This window comes from Panthera tigris, chromosome A3, assembly GCF_018350195.1.
Source record: "Panthera tigris isolate Pti1 chromosome A3, P.tigris_Pti1_mat1.1, whole genome shotgun sequence".
Taxonomy (NCBI): Eukaryota; Metazoa; Chordata; class Mammalia; order Carnivora; family Felidae; genus Panthera; species Panthera tigris.
Window position 1 is genome coordinate 59,869,236 of NC_056662.1, and position 26,073 is coordinate 59,895,308.

At 43.2% G+C, this 26,073-nt stretch overlaps 1 protein-coding gene across 3 annotated transcripts in view; it reads left to right on the forward strand.

Annotated features, from left to right (window-relative positions):
• The window catches only part of AFF3 (AF4/FMR2 family member 3), a 566,812-nt gene that overhangs the window by 519,683 nt on the left and 21,056 nt on the right, over positions 1-26,073 (forward strand). For all 3 annotated transcript variants that reach the window (XM_042981179.1, XM_042981181.1, XM_042981180.1), the window contains exons 13-16: positions 5,406-6,509; positions 11,680-11,804; positions 15,037-15,238; positions 17,911-18,032. In XM_042981179.1, the coding sequence (XP_042837113.1) occupies positions 5,406-6,509; positions 11,680-11,804; positions 15,037-15,238; positions 17,911-18,032 (1,553 nt within the window). The remainder of the gene's footprint in view (positions 1-5,405; positions 6,510-11,679; positions 11,805-15,036; positions 15,239-17,910; positions 18,033-26,073) is intronic.

The following is a 26,073-nucleotide window of genomic DNA, read 5'->3' on the forward strand; positions in this document are numbered from 1 at the left end:
GAAAATCACAAAGATAGGAGGTAGCATTCTATGGCTGACCCTCCCCAGCATCTCTGTTTTACTGTGACTTGGCTGGCCCACGTCATCTTAAGGAGAGCGGTGAGATTCCTTTTCCTGAACCCCACAAGACAATTGGACTCTGTATATCCACACGTCTCACATTCCACTGCACAGACAATTCATACGGCTGCTTTGAACAAAATGCTCCTGGCCATCACTTACCTGCTGGTACCATCCTGATGTGGGAGTACAAGGAGGCATGCATGATGGTCCAAGGCACCTGCACGCTCCCCTTCTACGTGCCAGCACGGGAAACCCACTGGGCCCAGCTAAGTTTCATCTGAACTGTTCTTCATGGCTGTGGTTGTAGAAAGGCACTTATTTTACATGAATCACCGTAGGTAATGTCATATCTGCGGCTAGCACGGAAGAGCCGCTGTGAACAGTGTTTCCATACTACAGATCCCCTTTCGGTAGCCTGATATTTGCTTAGTTGTTCTCAGCCTAATTTCCTTCACTTGTGTTTTATCTTCTTTCCTGGCATGGTGCATCCTTTCATGTGTGAGCTTTCCAGGGGGAAGCACCTTCCCCCTCAGCTAGTACATGAGCTCCCTAGAGCGGTATTCCACAAGTAATAGGTGTCACATGGGAAAAAGAAACCCCGGTCACATGATTGTATGGAGTGTCAGGATAAAGTCGGTTTAACCCATCTCTTCAGGGCAACACCCAGCCCTTAAATATTGCTCATGTAAACTGTTTTCCATTGTGGCATTTCCCAAACTTATCTGACCCTGGAAACTTTTCTTCATGGAATATATGAACTGAATGCACATTTTGGAAAATGCTGCCTTAGCTTGTTCCTAAAAATCAACAGAAATGTGACACAAGTCACTCATTGATTAAACAGGCATTTCCTCAATTAGGCATCTGTGGGGTCCATGGCAGCGGGTGCTATGAAGGATGTAGATGAAGCAGGAACTAAAATCCACAGTGGAGAGCTTGTGCATGAATCAGAAGGAAGATTAATCAGGAAGGAGAGTCATGACCGAAAATACAAAGCAGCCAGCAAGCACACAGGCACCACCAGGCAAAAACCCTGAGGAAGTCGGCCCGCAGGAAGTTAACCATAGTCACCAGCAGGCCAGTGGATGAGGGCCCTAAGCCCTGAGTTTTTCCTCCTCCACTGCCACTTAGCTCTTCACCATTGAAGCTTCCTTGGCCACAACTGCCTTATCCCAAAAATGACAGGTATTCCTGTTCTGCCTAATCTGTAAACCTGTTCTGAGGAATAAAGGATATAATTTGAGTGAAAGCTCATTGTAAGTGGTTCTTTTTTTTTTTTTTTTAATTTTTTTTTTCAACATTTTTTATTTTATTTTTGGGACAGAGAGAGACAGAGCATGAACGGGGGAGGGGCAGAGAGAGAGGGAGACACAGAATCGGAAACAGGCTCCAGGCTCCGAGCCATCAGCCCAGAGCCTGACGCGGGGCTCGAACTCACAGACCGCGAGATCGTGACCTGGCTGAAGTCGGACGCTTAACCGACTGCGCCACCCAGGCGCCCCGTAATTGGTTCTTATTAGGAGCAAAGCACAGCAATTGGCCTCCCTAACCTGTTACAGACACTGCAAACAATACAAAAAAAAAAAAAAAACAGAGTTCAGGTCCTCTGAAAGAAGTGTTTGGCTTTGTTGAAGACCCAAGATGCATACATGTGAAATCAATATGAACATCACAAGACTATGCAGTTAAAAAAAAAGACAAAACAAAACAACAACAACAACAACAACAAAAACGACTATGTGGTTGAGGATAATAAAGGCCAACAGGTATTGCTTGGAGTGGTGTTCTTGAAAAATTAGACCTAATTCTGTCATTTTAGGTTGAAGAGCAACATTTCTCAAAGGAATGAGGTCCCCCTTTCATGAAGCTATGCCAGTGAGTATTGGGAGATCAGGCAAAGCAGCGGATTAGGTCTAATAAATAAACACTAAAAGTTTTTATTTGAGTAGGTGACACACAATGTTACATTAGTTTCAGGTGCACAACATAGTGATTTGACAAGCTTAAATAGTATGCTATTGAGAATCTTTAAACTTAAGCAAATACGGGTTTAGTCTTGGTAATGCCTGGTAGCTCTGCAGCCTCGGACATGTCTCTTAACCTCTCTGAGCCTCATCTACAAATTAGGGGTGATAATATTTCTTACTTGTATGGATTAGATTAGATGATATCTGTAAAGTGGGAGGCACATTGTAGTTGCTCAGCAGTGAAAGATGACTGTGAGATAATAGATGCCCTTGAAAACCAGCCCAAGGCATTTGGATTTCCTTTGAAAGGCAATAGGAGGTCATTGTAGATCCTTAAGAAAGGAGGTATGAGTTAGCGATGTGTTGAAAATGGTACTTTAGACTGATGTTTTCAGCTGTGGAGTGCAGGGAAAAAATGACACTAAAGCACATCAGACAACGGGCCCATACTAAATTTATGAAATTCTCCCCTTCACTGTTAATGCTCCCATCAGGAAATTTTAGTGCAACTCTCCCCATGTGCAGCTGCGCTTTTGGCCATAGGCAGTTGTCTGTGTTCTCTGACATAAGACACGTGGGCTGTGGAAGGCTCAGGATGGCGGGGGTGAGGGCGAGGTAGATGTAGTGTTAAACATGGTGGCAGGACCAGTGTGAGTTCATGCTCAGCCATAAATGTTTTTACCTTCTCCCAAAATGTGTCCCCTTTCTGCCAGAGGCCCTTTCAGCATCCATTAGTATTGACCGTGTCCCATGACACTAGGGAAGCTGAGGCACACAAGTCACTGACTTGCCAGTGGTCACATAGTGAGGGAAATATGGGGCAAGGAGGAGACACTGTCAGAAGCCATAAATTGTTTGCCACCACATGAGCTTTCAGCCACACTCCGCTAAACCCAGGGAAGGCGAGGGCTTCCCATTGGCCACAAAGCTGTTCTGTGTCCTGCTGTCCTGCTTTCTGTCTTGCATGCATCTCCCACAGTATGTACGAGGTGTGCTCTTAGGGTTCCTGTGTTCCCTTTCTCTGGAGAAGCCAAAATAAGGTGAGGTCAGAATTTATGCAGAACAACCCAGAGGTGCAAAATGATAACTTTTTGTTCTTTTGCATCTTGCTGTAGAGCCCTGGTCCTTTTGGTACATGAAAACCAACAAAGCAAAAAGTCAGGTCGAAGGCCAGACTCCTCATTGAGGCCATGAGGGTTTCACCTCCCACACCTGTGTCCCAGGGTGAAGCCTCTCCATCCTCACTGCCCTGGGAGAGGGGCCCCAGATTCTCATGCTGGTCCCTACTGAAATATCACTTGTCCTTCCCAGTCTCTGGAAACCTTGTGCTAGTGTTCCCCAAAGTGCAGTTGGTCTCATCTATTTTGGGGGAACCAGCAGGATGTGCATGGTCCCTGCCACAGCTCTAGTGCCTGGTGCCCACACTCTGTGTCCTCTCATCTTGGCCCCAGGCTCCTCTGGCCCATCGAAGGCATTCCATGTCCTAAGCTATGTCCCAGACTCCCCCAGCCCCAGCCGGGGACAAGACTGCCTGCCCCACTCCCCTCAGATCCTTGCAGCATGTGCTTATGCCCCAAGTTCCACTCTCAATCTGGACCTCTCTGTTGAAAGACAAATTTTGACTCATAAAAGCAGGCTTTTAGAAATTATTATGTTAAAATTTTTTAAAAAAAGTTTTTCGCCTGCAAGGAAGCCTGACTTGCTCTGGACTTCAGCCAATCAAATTTGAAATGCAAAATTAAGCAATGTCTTCTTTTAGTCTGGGCTAGAAACTGGTCTCCTGAAACAATGGATGCCACAAATTCAGAGCATGGGAGGCCACAGGGAAGGAAAAATACATCACCTTAAATAGTGAAAATATTTTCCCCATTTCACTTTTCACAAATTGAAAACACTCTGGCTAAAGCTTTACACTTACCAATACACCTATTTTCTATTAATAATCATAGATACTGGATATTGGACTTTTATTAGAAATCAACAGCATTGGGGCACCTGGGTGGCTCAGTCGGTTGAGCGTCCGACTTCGGCTCAGGTCATGATCTCACGGTCTGTGAGTTCGAGCCCCGCGTCGGGCTCTGTGCCGACAGCTCAGAACCTGGAGCCTGCTTCGGATTCTGTGTCTCCCTCTCTCTCTGACCCTCCCCTGTTCATGCTCTGTCTCTGTCTCAAAAACTAAATAAATATTAAAAAATAATAATAATAAAAAGGAAATCAACAGCATTTATTCCCTTTTTATAAGCCATAACCTTTTCATGAGCCATAGATACCTAGAGACTTGAATGAAAACTGTAGACCTCTCTCAGAAAAATGTATCCACACAGCATTTCACATTCTGTTTTAGGGCATTCATTGACTCTCTGGAACCAATCCATGTGGCAAAGTTTAAAATCTATAATGTCTGTGATTTGCCCTAAGTTAGCAAAACTGTGTGCAGAAGTTTCCACCGTCACTTCTGTGTCTGAAACACTTCCAGCAAAGTGGGACAGAAGCAAGCTGAAGATGGACTAACCAAGTCCAGCTGCCAAAGCATATGGGGCACACAGAGTTCCCTTTGAATCAGGAGCTCTCTACCACTAAACAAGCCATCTCCCCAAAGTTATAGCTTCTACTGTTAAATGACTGTGCCCTACTTGCCTTCACCACGTAAATCATATGTTAATTGCTTGGGATTATAGGTTCCACTTAGCCCCCTCTTTTTTTTTAAATTTTTTTAAATGTTTATTTATTTTTGAGAGTGAGAGAAATAGAGCATGAATGGGGGAGGGGCAGAAAAGGAGGGAGGCACAAAATCTGAAGCAGGCTCCAGGCTCTGAGCTGTCAGCACAGAGCCTGATGTGAGCTCAAATCCACAAACCGTGAGATCATTACCTGAGCTGAAGTCGGACGCTTAACCGACTGAGCAATCCAGGCACCCCTAGCCCCCTCTTTTAATTTCCTCTAAATTTTTTAGTCTTAACAAAAAATGAGTGCTTTAATACTCAGGGCCCCCAAACTATTCCCCAGTTAACTTTCCTTGAAATCTCAAGTCTAGGTATGTATGTATAATTTTAAGAAATATACATTGTGTAACACTCAAAAGTGCTGGAAATGGGTTCTCATTAAGCACGGGGCTCTCTCCTTATTTTTTCCAAATACTCTTCATACTACTGCGCTGACATATTCAGTGGGACAGAAAAGGGCCCCCACCACCCCATCCTGTGTGCTGGTACAGCTTCACTACACACACCAACTGCTTCCGTTTTCCTTCTGCTCACAGCCCGTTGTTTTTCTGCGCACACACCTATCGGGTAAGTGAAGATTAAAAACAGCCAAGCCCGTTTTAAGTAAGTCTAATAAAAGATGTTCTGTTTGTTGCCGGTTTTCTGCTTTTAGGCCGAACCAGCGTCCTCTAACAAGTGGCAGCTGGATAAATGGCTGAACAAAGTTAATCCCCACAAGCCGCCTATCCTGATCCAAAATGAAAGCCACGGGCCAGAGAGCAATCAATACTACACCCCGGCCAAAGACGAAGTGCAGGACTGTGGGAAACTTCCCGACGGTTGCCAAACCAGCCTGAGAGAGAAGGACCTCAAGAGCACCTGCAAGGAGGAGCAGAGGCCAAGGACAGCGAACAAGGCCCCGGGGAGCAAAGGAGTGAAGCAGAAGTCTCCACCTGCGGCCGTGGCCGTGGCCGTGACCACAGCTGCCCAGCCGCCCGCTGTACCCGGCACACCCGCCGAGAGCGCACCCGCGCCTGCGCGGAGGTCTGCGGGCAAGAAGCCCACCAGGCGCACGGAGAGGACCTCCGCCGGCGACAGTGCCAACTGCCACCGGCCCGAGGAGCCAGCAGCCGCCGACGCGCTGGGGGCAAGCGTGGTGATCCCCCCGGAGCCCACCAAAACCAGGCCCTGTGGCAACAGCAGAACGAGCCACCGCAAGGAGCTGCGCTCCTCCGTGACCTGCGAGAAGCGCCGCACGCGGGGGCTGAGCCGCATCGTCCCCAAATCCAAGGAGTTCATAGAGACAGAGTCGTCATCTTCGTCCTCCTCCTCGGACTCAGACCTGGAATCGGAGCAGGAGGAATACCCTCTGTCCAAAGCGCAGGCCGTGGCCGCCGCAGCCGCCGCCTCGGGGAGTGAGCAGAGACTAAAGGAGGCTGCCAACAGCATCAGCAGCGGTGGGGGCCCCCGGGCCCCCGTAGGCTCCATCAACGCCAGGACCACCAGTGACATTGCCAAGGAGCTGGAGGAGCAGTTCTACACACTGGTCCCTTTCGGCCGGAATGAACTTCTCTCCCCCTTGAAGGACAGTGATGAGGTCAGGTCTCTCTGGGTCAAAATTGACCTGACCCTCCTGTCCAGGATCCCAGAACACCTGCCCCAGGAGCCGGGGGTCTTGAATGCTCCTGCAGCCAAGGACGCTGAGAGTGCGCAGCCCAGCCATCCATCTGACACTCCTGCCGAAAAGGCTTTACCAAAATCCAAGAGGAAACGCAAGGTAGGCCTGGGGCTGAGGGCATGGCAGGCAGGGAGGGCTTTCCCTTGTGTTGTGAGTTGTGGGGAGGTGTTAAAGCCCACATGGGCTGCTGGCCTGCAATGTACAGGCAGCAGTTTTATGTGTGTCCTACTCAACAAACATTCCTATAGTACTTTGTATATGCCACACTTACATACTTGACAGAGATTAACTCAGTTACATCCTTAGAACCACTTGATGAGGGAAACACCATTGATATCCCCATTTTATCATTATAATTAAGCCCTGTCCCACTGCATGGTGAAGTGGGCATACAGAAAATCTTTATCAAGCATGTGCAGAGGCAAGCTCGATGCTGGGCCAGTAGAAAAGCTGAACACATGGTGAATCCCACCCTTTGCTGGAAGTGATAGAGTGGCATTGGTCAGTCATGGACTACGAAGCCAAATAGCCTCATAGAATTTAACGCTGTGACTGGGGTGAAACATGAAACAGAAGTGCCAGACACCAGGCTGTGGGTGGATGTGCCCAGTGAGAGGAACGTTAGTTTCAGAACCAGCAGCAGCTGCTCCCAGTAGCCTTGACCAAGGAGAACTCTGGGGGGAAAACGGCCTGGGAACAGGTCCCTGAAGAGGAGGGACACTGAGTAATCAGAGAGGATGATGTGGCACCAAAAAAGGGAAACAGGACGAACAAGGAAGGCATGGAGTAAGAAAGGTGGCTCGAGTGCAGGGAGAGCTGGATACACATCTGGAAGCAGACCCAGATATTCAGCAGTGTTTGCAGACTTTTGAGGGCAGGAATAACGTAATCATAAATTAAATTAGAACCAATTTTGAGGAGTTTTATCTTCTCCTGTTACTGTTACCTTCAAAAGTAACTTGGGCCACAGCGAAAAACATGAGTAACAAACCAAAGATTGCAATATCATGGATGGTTCCAAATTTAGGACAAAATCACTAACAATAGTTAATGTACATATGTCCCCACAAGAGATGCTATTCTAAGCACTTTGTACATATTAAATTATTTAGTCCTTGCAACTTTATAAGCCAAATATTTTTGTCATGCCCATTTTATAGATGAGGAAACTGAAGCTCAGAAAGCCTAAAGCATCTTGCCCTAGGTTCACATAGGTGATAAGGGGAAGAGCTAGGAATGAACCCAGGCTGTCTGGCTCCAGGGTCTTCGAATAAAAAATTAGTCTGAGGTTTGTGTAGTAGTTTCCCCACAGGGCCCCTGCCCGGAAGGGCTCTATACTTGGAATTTAATTCTTGCAGTTGCCATCTTGAAATTCATTTTATCTCTGAATTTGTGTTGTTAAGTGAAGCGCAATGGGACAGTAGAGCATGACTGGGGGCCCATGGAGCTGTGACTCACATGTGGTCCCCACCTCCTGCCTATTTCCCCAGGACAGGTTTCTGCTCAGCCCTTTGGCCCCTTTACATTCCAAAGTTAGCAAAACTGCATACAGGGAAAGTTTTCATCATCACTCCCATACTGAAATACTTCTGGCAACATGGTGAAGCATGTCCAGTCCCCATCTCCTTCCAGGACCTGTGCTGCACCCCCAAGTCCCCAGAGGCCAAGGCACAGGTGCAGTGATAGTCGGGGTCAAGATAGGCATCTCACCCAACTCTAATCCAGGGCCTGAATGGTCTCAGGGGGGAACTACAATCTCCTAGTGGTTGCAGGTTCACCTTGGGTTTGGCGTTGGACTGGGGAAATGCCTGACTGGACATCCCCATCCCTATATAACTGGCAGACAGGGGGAAACCTCTACTGTTGGGCCATGCACATGCATACAGTTGTAGGACCGGCCCCAGACACTTCAGTCGGCCTGCACCCCCTCAGATCCCCATGCCTCAAGGAACACAAGATGAAATCATAAACAAACACCACCATGATAGGTCAAGAGAGAGACTTTGACACCCAGGGAAATGTTTTCTACTTTGATACTTTATCACATTACTCTTTTCTTGCTTTTTTTTTTTTTTTCAGTTTTATTTTTGGAGGTATAATTGACAGAACATTATATTAGTTTCAGGTGTATAATGCAACAATGCAGTTTTTCTATATATTGCAAAATGATTATCCCAAGAAGTCCAGTTAATATCCATCACTATGCATAGCTACAATTTTTTTTCATGAGAATGTTCTTGTTAACTATAGTGACTGTGCTGTAGATTATATCTCCCTGACTTATTCATTTTATAACTGGAAATTTGTACATTTTGACCTCCTTCTCCCATTTTCCCACCTCTTACCCTCCACCTCAGGCAACCACCTATCTATTCTCTATATATAAACTCAGGCTGTTTTTAGTTTGGGGGGGTTTGTTTTTAGATTCTACATTTAAGTGAGATCATATGGTATTTATCTTTTTTTCTGTCTGACTTATCTCACTTAGTAAAATGCCCTCAAGTTCCATCCACATTGTTACAAATGGCAAGATTTCATTTTTTATGACTAAATAATATTCCATTGTACATATAGTTAACATATAGATATAGATACACACACACCCACACACATCCCACATCTTCTTTATCCATTCATCAATTGATAGACATTTATGTTGTTTTCACGTCTTGGCTGTTGTGAATAATACTGCAGTGAACATGGGGTTGAATAATATCTTTCTGAGTTAGTATTTTTCCTTTTCTTCAGATAAATACGCAAGGTGGAATTAGTGGATCATATGGTAGTTCTAGTTTTAATTTTTTGAGGAAACTCCATACTGTTTTCCACAGTGGCTGTACCAATTTGCATTCCCACCTACAGTACAGGAGGATTCCCTTTTCTCCACATCCTTGCCAACACTTGAGTTTTTTATTTTAGCGATTCTGACAGGTATGACGTGATCTTACTGTGGTTTTGATTTGCATTTGCCTGATGATTAGTGATATTGAGGATCTTTTCATTTCTTTGTTGGCCATCTGTATGGCTTCTTTGGAAAAATGTCTGTTCAGATTCCCTGCCCATTGTTTAATTGGGTTGCGTTTTAGCAATCAAGTTGTATAAGTTCTTTATATGTTTTAGATACTAACTCCTTATCAGATATATATTTACAAATATCTTCTCCCATTCTGTAGGTTGCCTTTTTGTTTTATTGATGGTTTTCTATGCTGTGCAGAAGCTTTATCACAGTTTGATATAGTCCTACTTGTTTATTTTTGCTTTTGTTGTCTTTTTGATGTAGTCGGCACCAGCCTTCTGGGTAAAAATAATCAGGTGACCTTACCTTCTCGGTACTTCCACTTTCTTCATTTGTGAAGTAGTGATATCTTTGCAGAGGTGGTATAAGGTTCAGACCATATAATTCAGTGATGTAATCGTCAGATAATTCAGGCCATATAATTCATATAATATGAGTTAGCTCACTACTTCCCTACCCCTCTTCCCTCCTGTTTCCCTCTAGATACCCCACCCTCCCATTACATGTTGGATTGATGGGTAAATGGATAGACTGATGGAGAGAGAGAGAGAGAGAGAGAGAAACATAGTTATGTAAGAAACGTACACATCTAGATGGGGTGCCTGGGTGGCTCAGACGGTTAAGTGGCTGACTTCAGCTCGGGTCACGATCTCGCGGTCTGTGAGTTCGAGCCCCGCGTCGGGTTCTGTGCTGACAGCTCAGAGCCTGGAGCCTGTTTCAGATTCTGTGTCTCCCTCTCTCTGACCCTCCCCCGTTCATGCTTTGTCTCTCTGTCTCAAAAATAAATAAACGTAAAAAAAAAAAAAAAAAGAAATGTACACATCTAGATATTGATAAACATATATTGAAAATACATATAGCTGTATAAGCATACATAGAGATGTGCAGAAAGACATACAAATTCTATAATATTCTATATTTAAGTAATTTTATTACTCATGGCCTTTTTAAAAATTCTTAACTTCTGAAATTTCATTTACACTAAGCCTGACACCCATCTCTCCTCATAAGATCTAATGAATCGTCATTAAATACAGATACAGAGAAGTGAAAGAACATTTTCATAGCAATCTTCCCTAAGCATTTGGGGTGTTAAGACCCCAGTACTGGGACACTACAGACCCAGCTCCCAAAGGTGCAGAGTCTAGCCCTGCTGGAACCCTGGAGCAGAAATGGAGATTCAGAGCTTTGGTTTGGGCCTTCCCTGGGTACAGTTTCGGTGTGAGCATCTGGGATCCTGTGACAGAGGCTGTGTGACAATCCCAGCTAGAAAGAGGTCAAAGTCTTTCTATCTTGGAAGCCAGTGCTTGTCTCCTGGAAAACACTGCTGAGAGCCCTAAATATATTGTTAACTGTGTTTCTACTTTCTCACCAGCAGTGGAGCTTTGTTGAGTGCATTTGCCATTGCACCCTAATACACGTATAAACACGATTGTGGAAACAAGAATTCAATCAAAATACTATTTTATAAAAGAGTACGTTAAGGATTGTAAGATGTCATGGATAGTAATTGTTCACTAGAATTAAGACACCAAGAGGTAACAACCTTTGCTTGAAATTCATAAAAGCCATTATGGCATTAAGCCCAGGACACGGTTGTCATACTTTATTCAGATACCAAGAAATGCCAAAATGAGAGACACTGAAGGTGCAGTGTCAATTCAGAACAGGTCTTTTTTGGGGCACCTGGGTGACTCAGTCAGTTAAGCATTCGACTTCGGCTCAGGTCATGATCTCACAGTTCGTGGGTTTGAGCCCCACATCGGGCTCTGTGTTGACAGCTCAGAGCCTGGAGCCTGCTTCGGATCCTGTGTCTCCCTCTCTCTCTGCTCCTCCCCCACTCATGCTCTGTCTCTCTCTCAAAAATAAATAAACATTAAAAAAAATATTTAAAAAATAAAAATAAAAAAAAGAACAGGTCTTTTTTGGAGAGCTGATTCAGATGTGTTGATGGTAGACCAATTTTCATCATTCACATTGTTCCCTCCCTAATGTTGACCATGGTGTCACGCTCTTCCTCTCAATAAACTGTCAACAGTAAAACTGACAGATTTCATCCTTGTTGGTGGAGGAGCTGACTGGGAACCTAGAACAGAGGCAAGAACGTTGCAACCATACTGCTGCTTGGGATACTCTTCCAGAGAAGCCGAGTAAGCTGGCCTCCCGGGAGCCCTCGCTGTGTGGAAGGTTGTGATGGGATCTATTATGATCCCTTGAAATCCAAATGATTGGTTTTTGCTTATTCCCATGCAGTGTGACAACGAAGATGACTACAGGGAGGTCAAGAAGGCCCAGGGAGAGAAAGAGAGCTCTTCACGACTGACTGCCTCTGCCAATAATACTTTATCCGCGAACCACTGCAGCATGAACATCAACAGGTATGCATGTTCCACTGGAGTTACAGTGAGCCGGAAGGATCTCTGGGTCTGAAAGTCATGTATCATATTGGAGGAGAGTCCGATTGTTTAATGACTGCTCTGGTCTGGGTCTTCAGACTTGATTCTCCTGATTTAAACTAAGGCTAATAATTATGCCTGAATGTGTGCTCATGTCACAGCCCCAGGTACAGTGTCAGTACTTCTCTGTAACAAAAGACCGGTTACTAGTTAACACTCAGTTCTGTACTCTCAAAGACACACTTTCCCTCTGAAGACTCAGTAACTAAATTTTCAAACCATGATTTTAATAGCCACTAAACCTGTAAGAACAGTAAGCTTATTATACAGAGGGACAAAGAAATATAAACTTGGATGGAGTCTCTTGGATATAGACTAAAACTGTGGCATTAGGCAGGATCTGTGTCTCCAAGGTTAAACGGCACCCAGTCACTCCTCTAAAGGGGTTCCAGATGGACCCACTGTGCACCAAATACCCTCCATGACAAATGGCTTTCTAGCAAGGCAAGGTCCCTGATATTTATTAGAAGTGAGTAGCTTATCATCAGTCATAGAAGCTCTTTCCATTTAGAAATACCACAGCTCAGAAACCACTTTTCCTCTGCTAAGACACTCCTCACTCTCCCTGACTGTGTACATGGAATTTTTAAGGGGAGATTAATGTTTCAGCACAACACATAAAAATGTAAACTGAAAGGTTAGGAGAAGATGTAGAGCAGTACTAAAACTCGGAGAGGAAATTGGAGAGCGAGGGCACACGAGCACCGGCCCACTGCAGTGTCAGAGTCACCTTGGGAAGGAAGGCGAGGACTCTTGAAGGTCTGAGCAAGAGGGAGCGTGCAGACGCGAGCTGGCCTAGTCCACAGTGCTCTGTGCCTAGCGGGTGGTATCCCAAAATACTGAGAAAATGCAAATGGGGGACGTGTGGTTCCAAAATGTCTTAAATGTGCGATATGGTTCTATACATGCTTCTTTCTTAATGCACTGAAAATCTTTCTAGCAGATCTAGTAACTGCCATGATCTCTAAGTAGCGATGAATATAAACAATATTTCAAGTTGTCTGCAACAACTGGAACATGACACAAAAATGTCGGTGATTTCTCCTGATGACACAATCACAGGCATTGCTAATAACACTCCTGCTAAACCACTACTCTGGAAATGTTCAGTTTCAGTGAGAAGTTAATGAAAATGAAGATGTAACTTTTTTCCATCCAAGTTCACAAACCCCAGGAACTCTTGCTCTAGAGCCTTTGCCTGGCGGAGCCTGCTGGCTCTGATAGTTTTATTTATGATACATAATGACACTTGCATATAAAAGTGCTTTGAGTTCTTTCTAGGAAAGGTGGTCAGTGTACCTCTGGAGTAAGGTGGTCACCTATCCCAAAGAGGATATCCAAAGAAAGCTTTTTTGGTCAGCTTGAATATGTAAACTTATAATGATGAAGAAATAATCCTATGTCCGTGACAACACTTAATGTAGTAATTTAGTTTTCTATGAGCATTTAAAATCACATAATATGAAAAATAATAGAAATTTATAAACATGACTTTCTTCACTCACATGTCAAGACACAATTATATATAGACTGGTCACATCTATCTTCAGCATCAGTGTCTTTGTCATCATCAACTGAGCCACTTTTGACTTGCCCGAGGGAGTTTTCCAGAACACATCTTCTCACTTCTGCGTTGTTAGATGCATGGTATTTTTTGTGCCAGAAAGCTATCACCAGAAATTCTACCCCTACACAGATCTATTTGCATAACACTAAGAACCTCGTTACTTTAACATTAAGAACCTTGGCTTTATTATCTGTTCTAGAGGCCTGTGTTTGTAATTTCTACACTGTGACCACCAACTAAGGAAATTGCTTTTTGAAGTGACTTTAATGGCTTGTTTGCAGTGATAGCCAACACATGCAATTAAGAAGTAATGACTGCAGGAATAGTGACTAAGTCTTTGTTAAATGGATTTACCTTTTTTTTTAAACTGCCTTTGTCAAGTGACTTCTGTGAGCATCACAAATTAACAGTGTTTGAGTTTATTTCAGGTTATTGTATCTTTCCTCAGTTTTTTTTTTTGTTGTTGTTGTTTTTTTTTTTTTTTTTTTTTTCAGGGCAAAGTAATGGAGAGAGCCCTATCAATATAACATACATTGCAAAGATTCAAACACAAGTGACTCCCTTTTCTGATGGTTAATTTGGGGGGGGAGTTATATTCAGACATAGACAATAGTTTCATTCTTTTTTTTTATTTTTTGTTTTAATTGAATTATAGTTGACATACAGTATTATGTTAGTTTTAGCTATATAACATAGTGATTCAACATTATGAAATGCTCATCATGATAAGTGTGGTCACCATCTGTCACCATACAAAGCTATTAACAGTGTTACTGACTTTTTATCCCCGCAACTCATTTATTTTATAACTGAAAGTCTGTACCTCCTAATCCCCTTCACCTATTTTACCCACACCTCCCTCCTGTCCAACAGCCACCAGTTTGTTCTCTGTATTTATGAGTCTGTTTCAGTTTTTTGTTTGTTCATTTGTTTTGTTTTTTTAGATTCTACATGTAAGTGAAATTATATGTATTTGTCTTCCTCTGGCTTAAACAATTAGTTCTGAAGATAAAATAAGGAGCTAGGAATCAGAGAATGTAGTTTTTAATAACAGTTTTCTATTCTGTGTTTATTTGAATCAATGCCTGCTTATCCCAGAAGCCTAACAATTGAAAGTTGGCCTCATATGCTTTGCAGATTATTCTGTGATTCTGTTATTCTCCATATAATAATTAGTACAAGCTCAGGTGTTAGCAAAAGTCCTTTTAGAAGTAGACCGCTTGTACATCATTTGATTGCCTTTCCCATTACTTGCTGCTTAGGCTTGTCAGGAAAACAGTAAGTTGTTTGTTGTGTATTTTGAGATCCTTGGATGAAATACTCAGAAAATGAAAATCTTATTATTCTTAGTCATTTAGCACCAGAATTATTATTCATCCTGATAAGACAAGTAAAGAAACAATGAGTAAAATTTACTTATTGTCCGTTATGGTCCTAATGCCATAAAATTGTTTCCTGGTATAATAATTCCCAATAAACGCCTTCCTACCAGCAGGTTTTAAATGAGAGGTTTGGGTCATATATAAAACATTTACCTTTCCCTGTGCTGACTGTGTGACATTCCATTACTGTGATTTCCTTTTTCAGCTTGGCAATACCAATAAATAAAAATGAAAAAATGCTCCGGTCACCCATCTCGCCCCTGTCTGATGCATCTAAACACAAATACTCCAGCGAGGACTTAACTTCTTCCAGCAGATCAAATGGCAACGGTTTGTTCACTTCCGCCTCCTCCAACAAAAAGCATAAGGCTGAGAACCAGCTGCAGTCTCATGCCGGAGACCTCACAGTATGTTCATTCTCTTCCTCTCCCAATGAAAATAAAAATGAAATTGAGCACACCCCTATACTCATCTGTCTTTAGCCCAGCACAGTCTAAACACATGCTTGAGGTCCCTCAAGAATTCCTAAATTCTGCTCTGGGAAGGCCTGGTGAATGAGCACACCCCTTTACCCCTTCCCACAGAGAACTACAGAAGAAGAAACCAGAGGAGGCATTTGAAGCCTCTTTTGCTTAAGAAACCTCTTTGCAGGATTTCATTTCCCACTCTAAAAAGAAACGGCCCCATAGTAATACTACCCCAGGACAATATAAATTGGGAGTTTGAAACCAACCAACCTTATTATTTGGAAAGATTCCTTACCCCAGGACAGAGTGAAATCTGGGACTGAAACCCCAGGCCAAAACTGTGGGACTCCCACTCCACCCTTGGTAACTGGTAAAGTGGCTGCAGTATGGGACCCCTACCCCCACCCCTTTTCCAGTGACCTTAAGGGTGATTCCAGCTGCCTGCACTCCCCTGGGGAACGGTGGGGACTTGGGTCCAAGTCTGTCTAACTTCGTATCTTAGTCAAAATGTGATTCGGGGCCAGTTGCATCATCTCTCTGAGCCAGTTTCATTTGTGAAATGGTGGCAGAAAGATTTAAATGAGCCAGTACTATCTGAAGAACATATCTGTATGTGAAGAACACATACAGATACCTATGCAACTAACACCAAATGTTAGTTCCTCTTTCCTGCTACTCCACTTAACAGCTGGTAGCCCTGGATCATGCATCCTCTGGGGCGCATTATTTAACTCCAAACTCTTCCCCGAATTCTCTCAGGTCACCATGCTATGAAAACCAGTGGGGCTTTGTGAGGCAGGGAGAGAGATGAGACATGAGAATAGGGCTGTTCAAAAAAAGATGGGGGAGGCAGTATTTAATGTTCTATCTCATGAATTAAAGAAGTAAAAAAGTTGGTAGTAGGTCTGGCAAGAGCCAAAATCTTGTAACATCAGGAAATTAACCCACTTACGCGCCCTTATTTGGGAGCAATTATCTTCAATTCTAGGCTCAAAGAATCTGAGAAGACCCTACTAGAAAAACCTGGAATAAAAATAAACCATTTCAAATTAAAACACAAACTTATCTGCATCTCTAGATCCTAACATAAAAGCAACCATGTCTAGAGAATTGTAAAATAATTACAGACTTTACGTAGTCACCCTTTTACCAAACAGACGTTTATTGAACAAGTACTTACTGTGTGCCAGGCACTGTGTCAAGCAACGGAGATCCAGTGGTGATCTAACAGATTCAGTCCGTGCCTGTGTGAAGTTCACAATCTAGCTGTGGAGATTATACACATCTATAATTACTGTCACGAGTGCCACAAGGGAAATGCAGAGTCCTAGGTCCTCTTACAACAAAGAGGCTTGCTCTACACATAAAATCAGTCCATATTTAAAGAAGCATTTGTACACACTCAACACATTTTCATTACTTCCATTCATCCATTCATGTTGTGGGTATCTGTAGTTTGTTCCAGAAGAATCCATTTGAATTTCATAACCAAAGACAGTTGCTTTATTATCCGTGGGTCTAGCACACAATAGGTGTTCTATAAATATTGGAATCCCTAGGGAATATGATTTTTTTTAATTTTTCCACAAATCTATAGTGTTCCTTTTAAAAATACATTTTAAATCATTTCTAGTTATTCCCTTTGGCTTTTCGTGCTCTTCACAGACAGCTAATGAGAATCAGTCCATTTTGTGACCTGAATGACTTCTCTTTTACAAGGGTATAGCTCAGCAGTTCTGAAACCTTGGTTCCTGGATTAGCATCACCTGGAACTTGCTAGAAATGAGATGTTCTCAGGCCCCACTCCACACATCTAAATTAGACTCAGGGTCAGAGGAGCAGCTGTCTGTGTGTTGATAGAACCCCCTGATGATTCTGATGCAGAGTCACCTTAGGGAACCACTGGTCTGGCCAACTGGGGAAAGAAGGGGCTTGAGTCCTAAGCCCTAGACCTCACCCATAGTAGTTATTTGAGCTTGAGCAAGTTACTTAACTTCAGCCAGCCACAGTTTCTGGATCTGTGAGAGTGGGCCACTAAGAACTTCCCTTTTGTAAGCTTCATGCCTAGCACAGAACCCAACACGGGGCTTGAACTCACAACCCTGAGATCAAGACCTGAGCTGAAATCAAGAGTCAGAAGTTCAACCAACTGAACCATCCAGGCTCCCCAAGAACTTCCCTTTTGATACTGTTATAAGAATGACATTTGAAGGATGCCTGGGTGGCTCAGTGAGTTAAGCATCTGACTTTGGCTCAGGTCATGATCTTACAGTTCCTGAATTCAGGCCCTGCGTCCGGCTCTGCAGTGACAGTTCAGAGCCTGGAGCCTGCTTCAGATTCTGTATCTCTGTCCTCCCCTCAAAATAAATAAATTTTGCCCCTCCCCTCCCCTCAAAAATAAATAAATGTTAAAAATTAAAAAAAAAAAAAAAAAGAATGACATTTGACAACACACATGAAAGCCCTCAGCATGAGAACTGGAATGCATGTATTTCTTTTTCTGTATTTAAACAAAGGGATCATCAGTTCTAACAGAGAACACAAAACAGTGGATTATTCTTTCAGCCAGGTGGCCAGTTTCTGAAAAGACTGGTGTGTTGTTTTTTGTTTAGAAAGCCGCTCACAACAATTCCGAAAACGTTCTCCACAAGTCACGGCCACAAACAGAGCCATGGTCTCCAGGTTCCAACGGCCACAGGGACTGCAAGAGGCAGAAACTTATCTTCGATGATATGTGAGTGTGGACTCTGTCGATGTAGTGAGGGGAAAAATTAAAACAGAAACTCTGCGGGTAGAAGGGTTATATTCATGACTTGGTCAGGGGAATGTTGCCCTCTCAAAGAGAACCGGAGCTTACCTTTGAATGCACCCCTGAGTCCCGGGGAGATTTTTGAACAGCTAGAACAGCCAGAGCTCCTGGGGTTGCCTCCAAGATGTCAGGAAGCTAAGGCAAATGGCAGTCATGGGTCTTACATCTCTAAGCAACTTCATTTTGGGTTGTTGGCAGTTGTATGCTACCAGAAAGAGAAGCATTTTTGTTTTTGTAAATTAGAACGGGCAAAGAATAATAGTGGTTCACTCCTGGCTTGTTTCCTCTAAAATGCTACATTCTTTATAATAACATAAACAGTTCACACAGGAAAAAAATATCCTGTCATCCTTCCCCCAGCCCTAGTGCTGAAACCCAAATATTACTTCCACTCCCAGCATCAATTCATAAAAGGAGGAGAAACAAGAGAAGATGAATAAAAAGTAACATCCTGGAATGTTCTTCAGATGCTGAAAATGACAAAGGAGAAGTGATAAAGTGATACTGAAAACTATTTAGGCTCTTGGGGGAAAAATATGTGTCAAGGACAAGCCTGGAAGACAGAAGATATGGTTTCAAGAGTTTGGCTTGAATCCTGTTTTCAACGTTAACTGTTCAACAAGCACCCAGTGCAGGTCTGTGTGAGGCACTCCATCAAATCCTGGGGGAGGGGACAGCATGCAGCACTGAGACATCCTGTCCTCTAACTGCTTACAGTCTGGCTGAGGGGACAAACTACAAACCCCTCACCCCACCTAAAACTGGAAAAGTTAGGGGTGCCAAATGTCTTCAAGTCCCAGCTTCTTTATTAGGAAAAACAACAGTCATGATACCTCTCTCCTGAAAGAAAGTTCTCCCAAGACCCAGTTAGATGAGATCACCCAAGGGGGACCATCCTTGCAGAAGTGATGACTATTGCATCCTCATCTTCCACCCATCCTCTCCTCCAGCCCTGGCTTCACCCAGAGTACAGACAAGTTCTACTTATTCAACCCTACAGACTTCTCTACGAAATGAGAATGTGCCGTTAGAGTCCTCAAATTATTCTTGGACTTCAGTGAGCTAATTAAGGGCACAGAATTGGGGAGTTAAAAGCCAAATCCACATTTTTTGTTTGTTCCACTTACTGAACACATTCCAAGATAATTGGATTTATGAAAGTTTAAGAGTAGCCCAGGAAGACAGGTGTTTTTCTCTCCTTCCCATGCCTGCTGCAGCAGCATTTGGCCCCAGGCACGCTCTCCTGGCCCTAACCACCTCCCCTTCTCCTTGTCTTCTCCACTGCCCTAATCGAAGAGGGTGGCCATTAATCTCCGAGGTAGGGGCATGTAGTGGGAGGACAGTCCCTTGGTCAACTGCATATATAATTAGTGTTTGGTAGTCTTACTTGTTCACGTAAACTCTAACCATTTGTAAAAATGGGAGATTAAAATTGTGTCTGATGACAACGTGGCAGTTTGCACTCAGAAGTCATAATCTAACAACATGATCAAACACAACGTGCGTTAGACACTAAGGTGCTTAAAACATCCAACATTTCCAACAGCTGATGTTAAGGGGCATGGTATTTAAACACACATACCATGGTATTACGTGTATTAATACAATCATAATAAACATACATGTAGAAAATTTAAATATAAGGAATTATCCAATGTATGGACCAAAAAGCTAAGTCAAAAATAGCAACAACTAAATGGCCGTACTTCGATCTGCAGTTTCTTGGACTGTTTACAAGAGGAAATGTTTCTCAATCTGCCGGCACTATTGCTAATATAATTTTTTCACGATCTGTGTCAACAAAGAAGCTGTTATCATTCGTTCCTCCCATTAGCAATATGTATAATTTTTCTGGCTGACAGCTACAATAAAACTGTTTCTCTTTTATGGATATAGATATAATAGAATAAAAAGGCACTTGTACGTATCCGTCATACGGAGAGATAGATGTCATGTTCCAGTTGCCATGTGTCCCAGTTGATTTGAGATCCGTAACAGTAAAATAAACATGCAACTCAAACAGCCACTCAACCACTGAACTAAGAAAGTCTCCGGAAGACCCTTGAAGCTTGAAAAACAAAACTAGGCATTGTCTTTTCCTTGAAACAATACAGATCACTGTCCCTTAAGAAATCGCTGCGCTAGGAAGTCACCTAAACTTGTATAAAATGTCTCCCAGGTCCAGTTGGTATGTGCTGAGCACTAAGTGCCAGGTACATTGGCAGAAGCTAAGATATGCAATTCATGAATCCTCAGGTATTAATTCAGGGGAGAGGGAGGCACATGGGTGGCTTCCCTGGGAAGGTGCCTTGGGACCACAAAACTTCAGCCTCCTGCTCCTCTCTGTTCTTCACCAGCTTCCCCACCAGCAGGGTTGCTAACAGACGAGGACCTGGCTCCTGTCACTTTCCTTGACTTTTCCCCACTGAAGGTGTCAACGAGCAGTGAAACAACCAGAGAGGCTACCAGTAGAAAAAAAAGAAAGACCTGGAGAAATAGCCCAGGAGCAATTCAGAGTTGATGGAAATCCAGTTATAGTGATCCAAAAAGGAACAGATGCCATACTGTCATTTACTTTTTAAAGCTGCATCATGTAGCTTTTAGAAAAAAAAAAGTAAACTCATCCTTTCGTATTATAAATACTCGTTAATGGTTGAATAAACATGCAATGCAGACAACAGCTGAATTCAGCGGGCGCTTAATAACAAGTGTTGAATGAACACAGCTGAATTAGAATAACAGCGCTAGGAGAGTAATGCCTGCAGTTTTTTCACCATGAATATAAGGAGTCTACATGCAGGTAAATTGAAATTCATGGGTTCCTAAGCCCCTTTTCCTATGTTACTTACCAATTAACTAGGCACCAGTTTGTGTCTTCAGAATGCAGATGGAACTGAACAAAATAACACTTATTTTTTAAATGTGATCCAGGTCAGCTGGTTCTGCGTAATTTGCAGGCTCAGACTGGTGGCAATGTGATGGCACCTCCTCCCTGACATTTAGCCACACTCGACATCCACTACTTGACAGCCCCGGTTTTAAGGTGACACCGGTGTGATTGCCAAACTTTTGTTTAAAAAAAAAAATCTGTAAGAATTTATGTCAATGAGTGACAGCACTAGATTCAACTCAAAGCCCAGAAACTGATCTTATTAGTGTGAAGCCACGAGCTGTAAATTACTTTGTGTCATAATTAGTGACAGGGGAGTTCTTGGCCCTGGAAAATCGAGAGAGAACAACTGTGTCATGAAGGCCTCGGTACAGAAGTCCTGAGCAAAGCTAAGTGGTGAAACGCTTGGCTGGGAAATCAAGTCTCCTTTCCCACCAGCCATATTGCTGTGTTGGGAAGCCAGAGAATCCCTAGTGCCAGAATTGCCTGCTGCTCCCAGAAGGATGTACTGTCTCCTGCCCATATTTCACAAGGAAGAGTCAGTCACGATCATCACATTCAGCAAAACCACCAAACATTCCATCTGTCCCCGTGGCACCAGTAACTGGAGCCCAGCTACTTAACTCTCCCAACATTGAGAAGAGACTCCCTCAGCCTCGCGTGCTGAAGGCCATGGCATGTGAAATGTGACTGGCAGGGAAGGGAAAAGGATTTGGCATTTGTGATGTAATTATGCTCAGCAATCTCCTAGCTAAAAGGATTTAATTTTATAGAGGATGGGAAGAGTCTAGTATGTAAAAGGTCAGATCTCTTGTGGCATGATTTAGTCAAAGGACATCAACTGAAATCCTTGAGTAGGTGATGGTACAACGAGGCGAGGCACTCCCATGGGGGGCTTGCTGTGGCCATTGCTCCTTTCCTGAGGGGCTCCCCTTCCCCACCTTTCCCGGTAAGCCAGTAGTACGCCTTCCTGTTCTTCTGTATGGAATTTTCTCCTTTATGAGATCCCTCTCAGCCAAGTTTTTATTTTTTTCTTAACTGAAACCAAGAGTGAAAGAGAAAGAAAAAGACTAGGCTTGGGATGGGGACGTAGAGGCGATAAGATCTTTCAGATCTCCCTGACTAAAATCTTCATTCTCTGATCATTTTAAGGGTTTTGTAAAATTATTTTATTTTAAATGTCAACCCAGAGAAGAACAACAATCAAGCTGATGAGTTTCCATTTCAATAGAAAGTTGCTTTTGATTGAATGACAAAAACCTGCCACATTTAGTCTGCATCTTGGAAAACTCACACTGTTTTCTGTGTGTTACCGAGAGAGAACACAGTCGTGTGCAAGAGCCTATGGTGTGTACAAGACACGATGCATGATCACCTGTGCTTCTGAGAAGCCAGGTTCTAGAGACTCTGGGGTCCCAGCCAGCTTCAAGTTCATGGAAACAAAAACTTCATTTGAATCTTTGCTGCTTAAATTCAGTCTACCTGCTTCCTTCAAGAAGCACTCATAAAGCCAACACTGGCACACCAGAGACGCTGACCCTCAAGTGCCCTCATCAGTAGTGTTCACTTTAGTAGATTAAAAAGAATTACAGGCTCCCCTGCTCTCTAAAGTAGAGCATTCCTATGAAACCATTTGTAAGTCAGAATGGTGTAAAGCAAAGAGTATCCCCAGTTTTCTGAGAGTTTGCTTGGCATTACTTCACTTAAAGAAAGACCTACATTAGTACAGTTAAGGCTTTTTTCAGAAAAGTGAAAATCCTCTTCAGGTTAGTGAAAACCATTTCTAATCTAGGTCTTTCGTAAAAGTGAACTTTCAGAAAGCAGGGAGATGCCTGTACTTAACTTCTTACATGTCCTTCTTTGTGAAGAAAGTACTTCAAAGCTGGGGACACAGTAACGCCCATGGGGCTTATCAGATGACAAGCTGACAGGGTATCGGATGATGAATTCATTTGGTATGCAGTTGCCTATTTGTCTCATTTGGACTTCATCTTCCCTAAGGAAATTATCCAGATTTCTGCTGTGCCAAGGAACCTGTTTGTTCAAACACATTGAGCTCCCATCCCTGCCAGTTTTCACAAAACAGGAGGCTCTGCTGAGGGGGGTGGGGGGGTGCATTTCACAGAGGTAGGAATTACAGAAAGAAGGCTGCCAGCCTCTCCATGGGAGACCATTCAACTCCATCTCAGCCACAGAACAGAACAAAAAGCAAGGTTGCTTTAATACTCCTCTGCCAGAAGAAATATCAGGGTAGCTCAAATCCTGTTGCTGCCTCAGAACTGAGGTTGCATGTTTATAGGGGCGATAATGGGAGGGTGAGGAAAAGAAAAAAAAAACATTCTATCTGGATCAAGTGTTCAGATTGTTTTTGTTGCAAAGAGCTCTTACAACAAAGATACACATGGCCAAGGCTTGGCTTTTAAAAAGATCACTTGCAAGCCCCATTTCTGAAGAGCCCAAGATACATAATTAGTTACACGTATGATGTTTCATTGAACTTTTATAGGTTGGTTCATGTGTCATCGTAAGATACCATCACTTTGAAAGAACAATATGAAGAATGCTGTTACTAAATGAAAAACGAAAACTCTAGGCTTTTCATGTAAAAAAAACAAAAACAAAAACAAAAAAACACCAAAGATTAGATCACAAATCTGTTGGAACACTGAGATAATTAGATTTTATTGTAGCACCTTGGCCAAGTTGTAGTCTGTAACTGCCACAATGGCGACAATTTTACTTTCCTGCTGACTGGGACATTGCTGTCAGAGTGATGCCTTCATCATAGCATGCATCCACCGCCCTACTGGACAGTCTCCAGTGGTGTCCCATTAGCCCCACTGCCTTTATAATGTTCTAATCTAGGAACGTGGCACTAGAAATCACCTGAAAGGAGAAAATGAGCCAATCATCAGGCAATCTTCAGTGACTCAGTGTAGTGAGCCCTCCATTATATGCGAGGATGAGAATTGTGACTAATGTGTTTGTAAATGGCCTCTGGATGGTACATTTTTTTCAGCATCTCAGCTTAGTGTCAGCTGCGTGATACAGTCAGAAAATTAGATGTGTTACTTACCCGCGTACACTATTGTGAGAGTTTGTGACCCAGCCTCCATATCAGATTTAAAAATACATTCATATGCTTCAGATGAAAACAGTGTTGATTAAGGAACATATATTAGGAATCAGGAGGCACCACCATCCTTAAGGGCAACTTTGAAGGTTAGTAAAAACTAAGATGCCATAGCTTATTGCCAGGAGAATCCTTTCATGAAAGCAGAATGCATTTGAAATGATGATCTGTTGGTGACAAGGTCTACAAAACCGGGCAAGAAAAAATTGACCAAACTCATATACTAGAGTGTGGAGCAGATAATGATGTGGAGAATTTCAAGTTGCCATGGAGACGTTCTCTGGCTCATTGGCTGCGATGCTGCACCCCATCAGAAGCCACCACTCTCCTCTAAGCTCAAAATGAATTCAATTCTATTCAAAGAGGATTCATGTACCTTCTACCATGTAGAAGCCTAAGACTATAGGGTGGGGAAGATCAAAGATGTCCCAGCACAGTCCCTGCTGAAAATGCACCAGCTGCAGAGCTGCCCACATGCAATAACTGTAGCCATACCCCTCCAAAGGTAATTAAATGCCTAGACATGTAGTGTAAGTAAGAAGTGGTATCTAGGAAAGACCCAGATGAGCATGGACCAGAGTTACCAAGAAGGTCTTATGGTACAAGAATTTGAGGAAGAGGTAACATTTGGCTCATAGAAGGCACTCAGTGAATGTGCACTCAGAGAGCAGAATATTCTAAGTGAGAGGAAAAGGATGAGTAGAGAAGCCCTAAGACAGAGATGGCATGTGAGCAACACAGCAAGGAGACCACCCCTCGCCATGGCTACAGTTGTGGGGTTACCAAGATCAGTGGGGGCCTGAACTGAGACTTGATCCCAGAGGATCTGGAGATTGACTTTAGGTCTGGAAGTAGTATGGTGATTTAACGAAAGCCATGTTTTACAAACACTGGTCAAAGGTTAAAGCTCAGGATAGATCAGAGGGGAGTGAAACAAGAGGCCAAGAGAGGTGATGAAGCCTAGGCCTGGGTAGTGGATGTGGTCACTGAGAAAAGGAAGGATGTTTAGGATGCACTCATAGCATCTGATAAGAGGGAAGAGAAATCGATAAAGACCCCAGAACTCCTCTCTTGAGTGGATAGGCTCTGGGAACTCATCTGAAGCTCAGGTGTCAGGTCTGGGTCTGAGCTAGAGGTAGGGTCTGCTCTTCTACACTGAGGCATTCCACAAAAGGACAAACAATAATGCAGAGGATTTTTAAGGCAGTGCAACGATTCTCTATGATACTATGATAATGGTGGATAAATGTCATTATACATTTGTTAAAACCCACAGGATATACGAAACCAAGAATGAACCCTAATGTAAACTATGCACTTTGGGTGATAATGACGGGTCAGTGTAGATGCATTGATTGTAACAAATGTCCCACAACTCTGGTCAGACCTGTTAAGGTAGGTAAGGGAGGCTGATGGGAGAGGGGCAGGAGGTATATGACAACTCTCTAAATTCTCTATACTTTCCATTCAGTTTTGCTGTGAACCTAAAATTGCTCTGAAAAATAAAGTTCATTAAAAAAACAAAGATAGCAACAACAAAATAATGTAAATTACCAGAACTGGAATTCAAGACCAGTATTCAGTGTGCATTCAAAGGTCAGTGTGTGGACAAAGAAGGGAAAACCACCATGTAAAGGTGAAAACCCATTCAAATGGAAAAAGTGTGAACTTTTAGGAGATGGACTGGAGAAAGTAGAGCCAGTAGGAGAAGCATGGCCTTCCTATGAAGGAAACCTCAGGCCCCACCTGCCACAAAGACCCACCAAGATGAATAGAATGTTTCAGGCCTGAGTGGCAAGAATGATAGAGGGCTGATGAGCCAAAGACAGGGAACTTAATTGTACACATTAAGGGAATTCTGCAGCTCTGTTCCTCATTTCTTTGTTGGAAATGTTAAATATTCCCAGCACATTATCACAAGAATGACAATATTTTACAGGGGA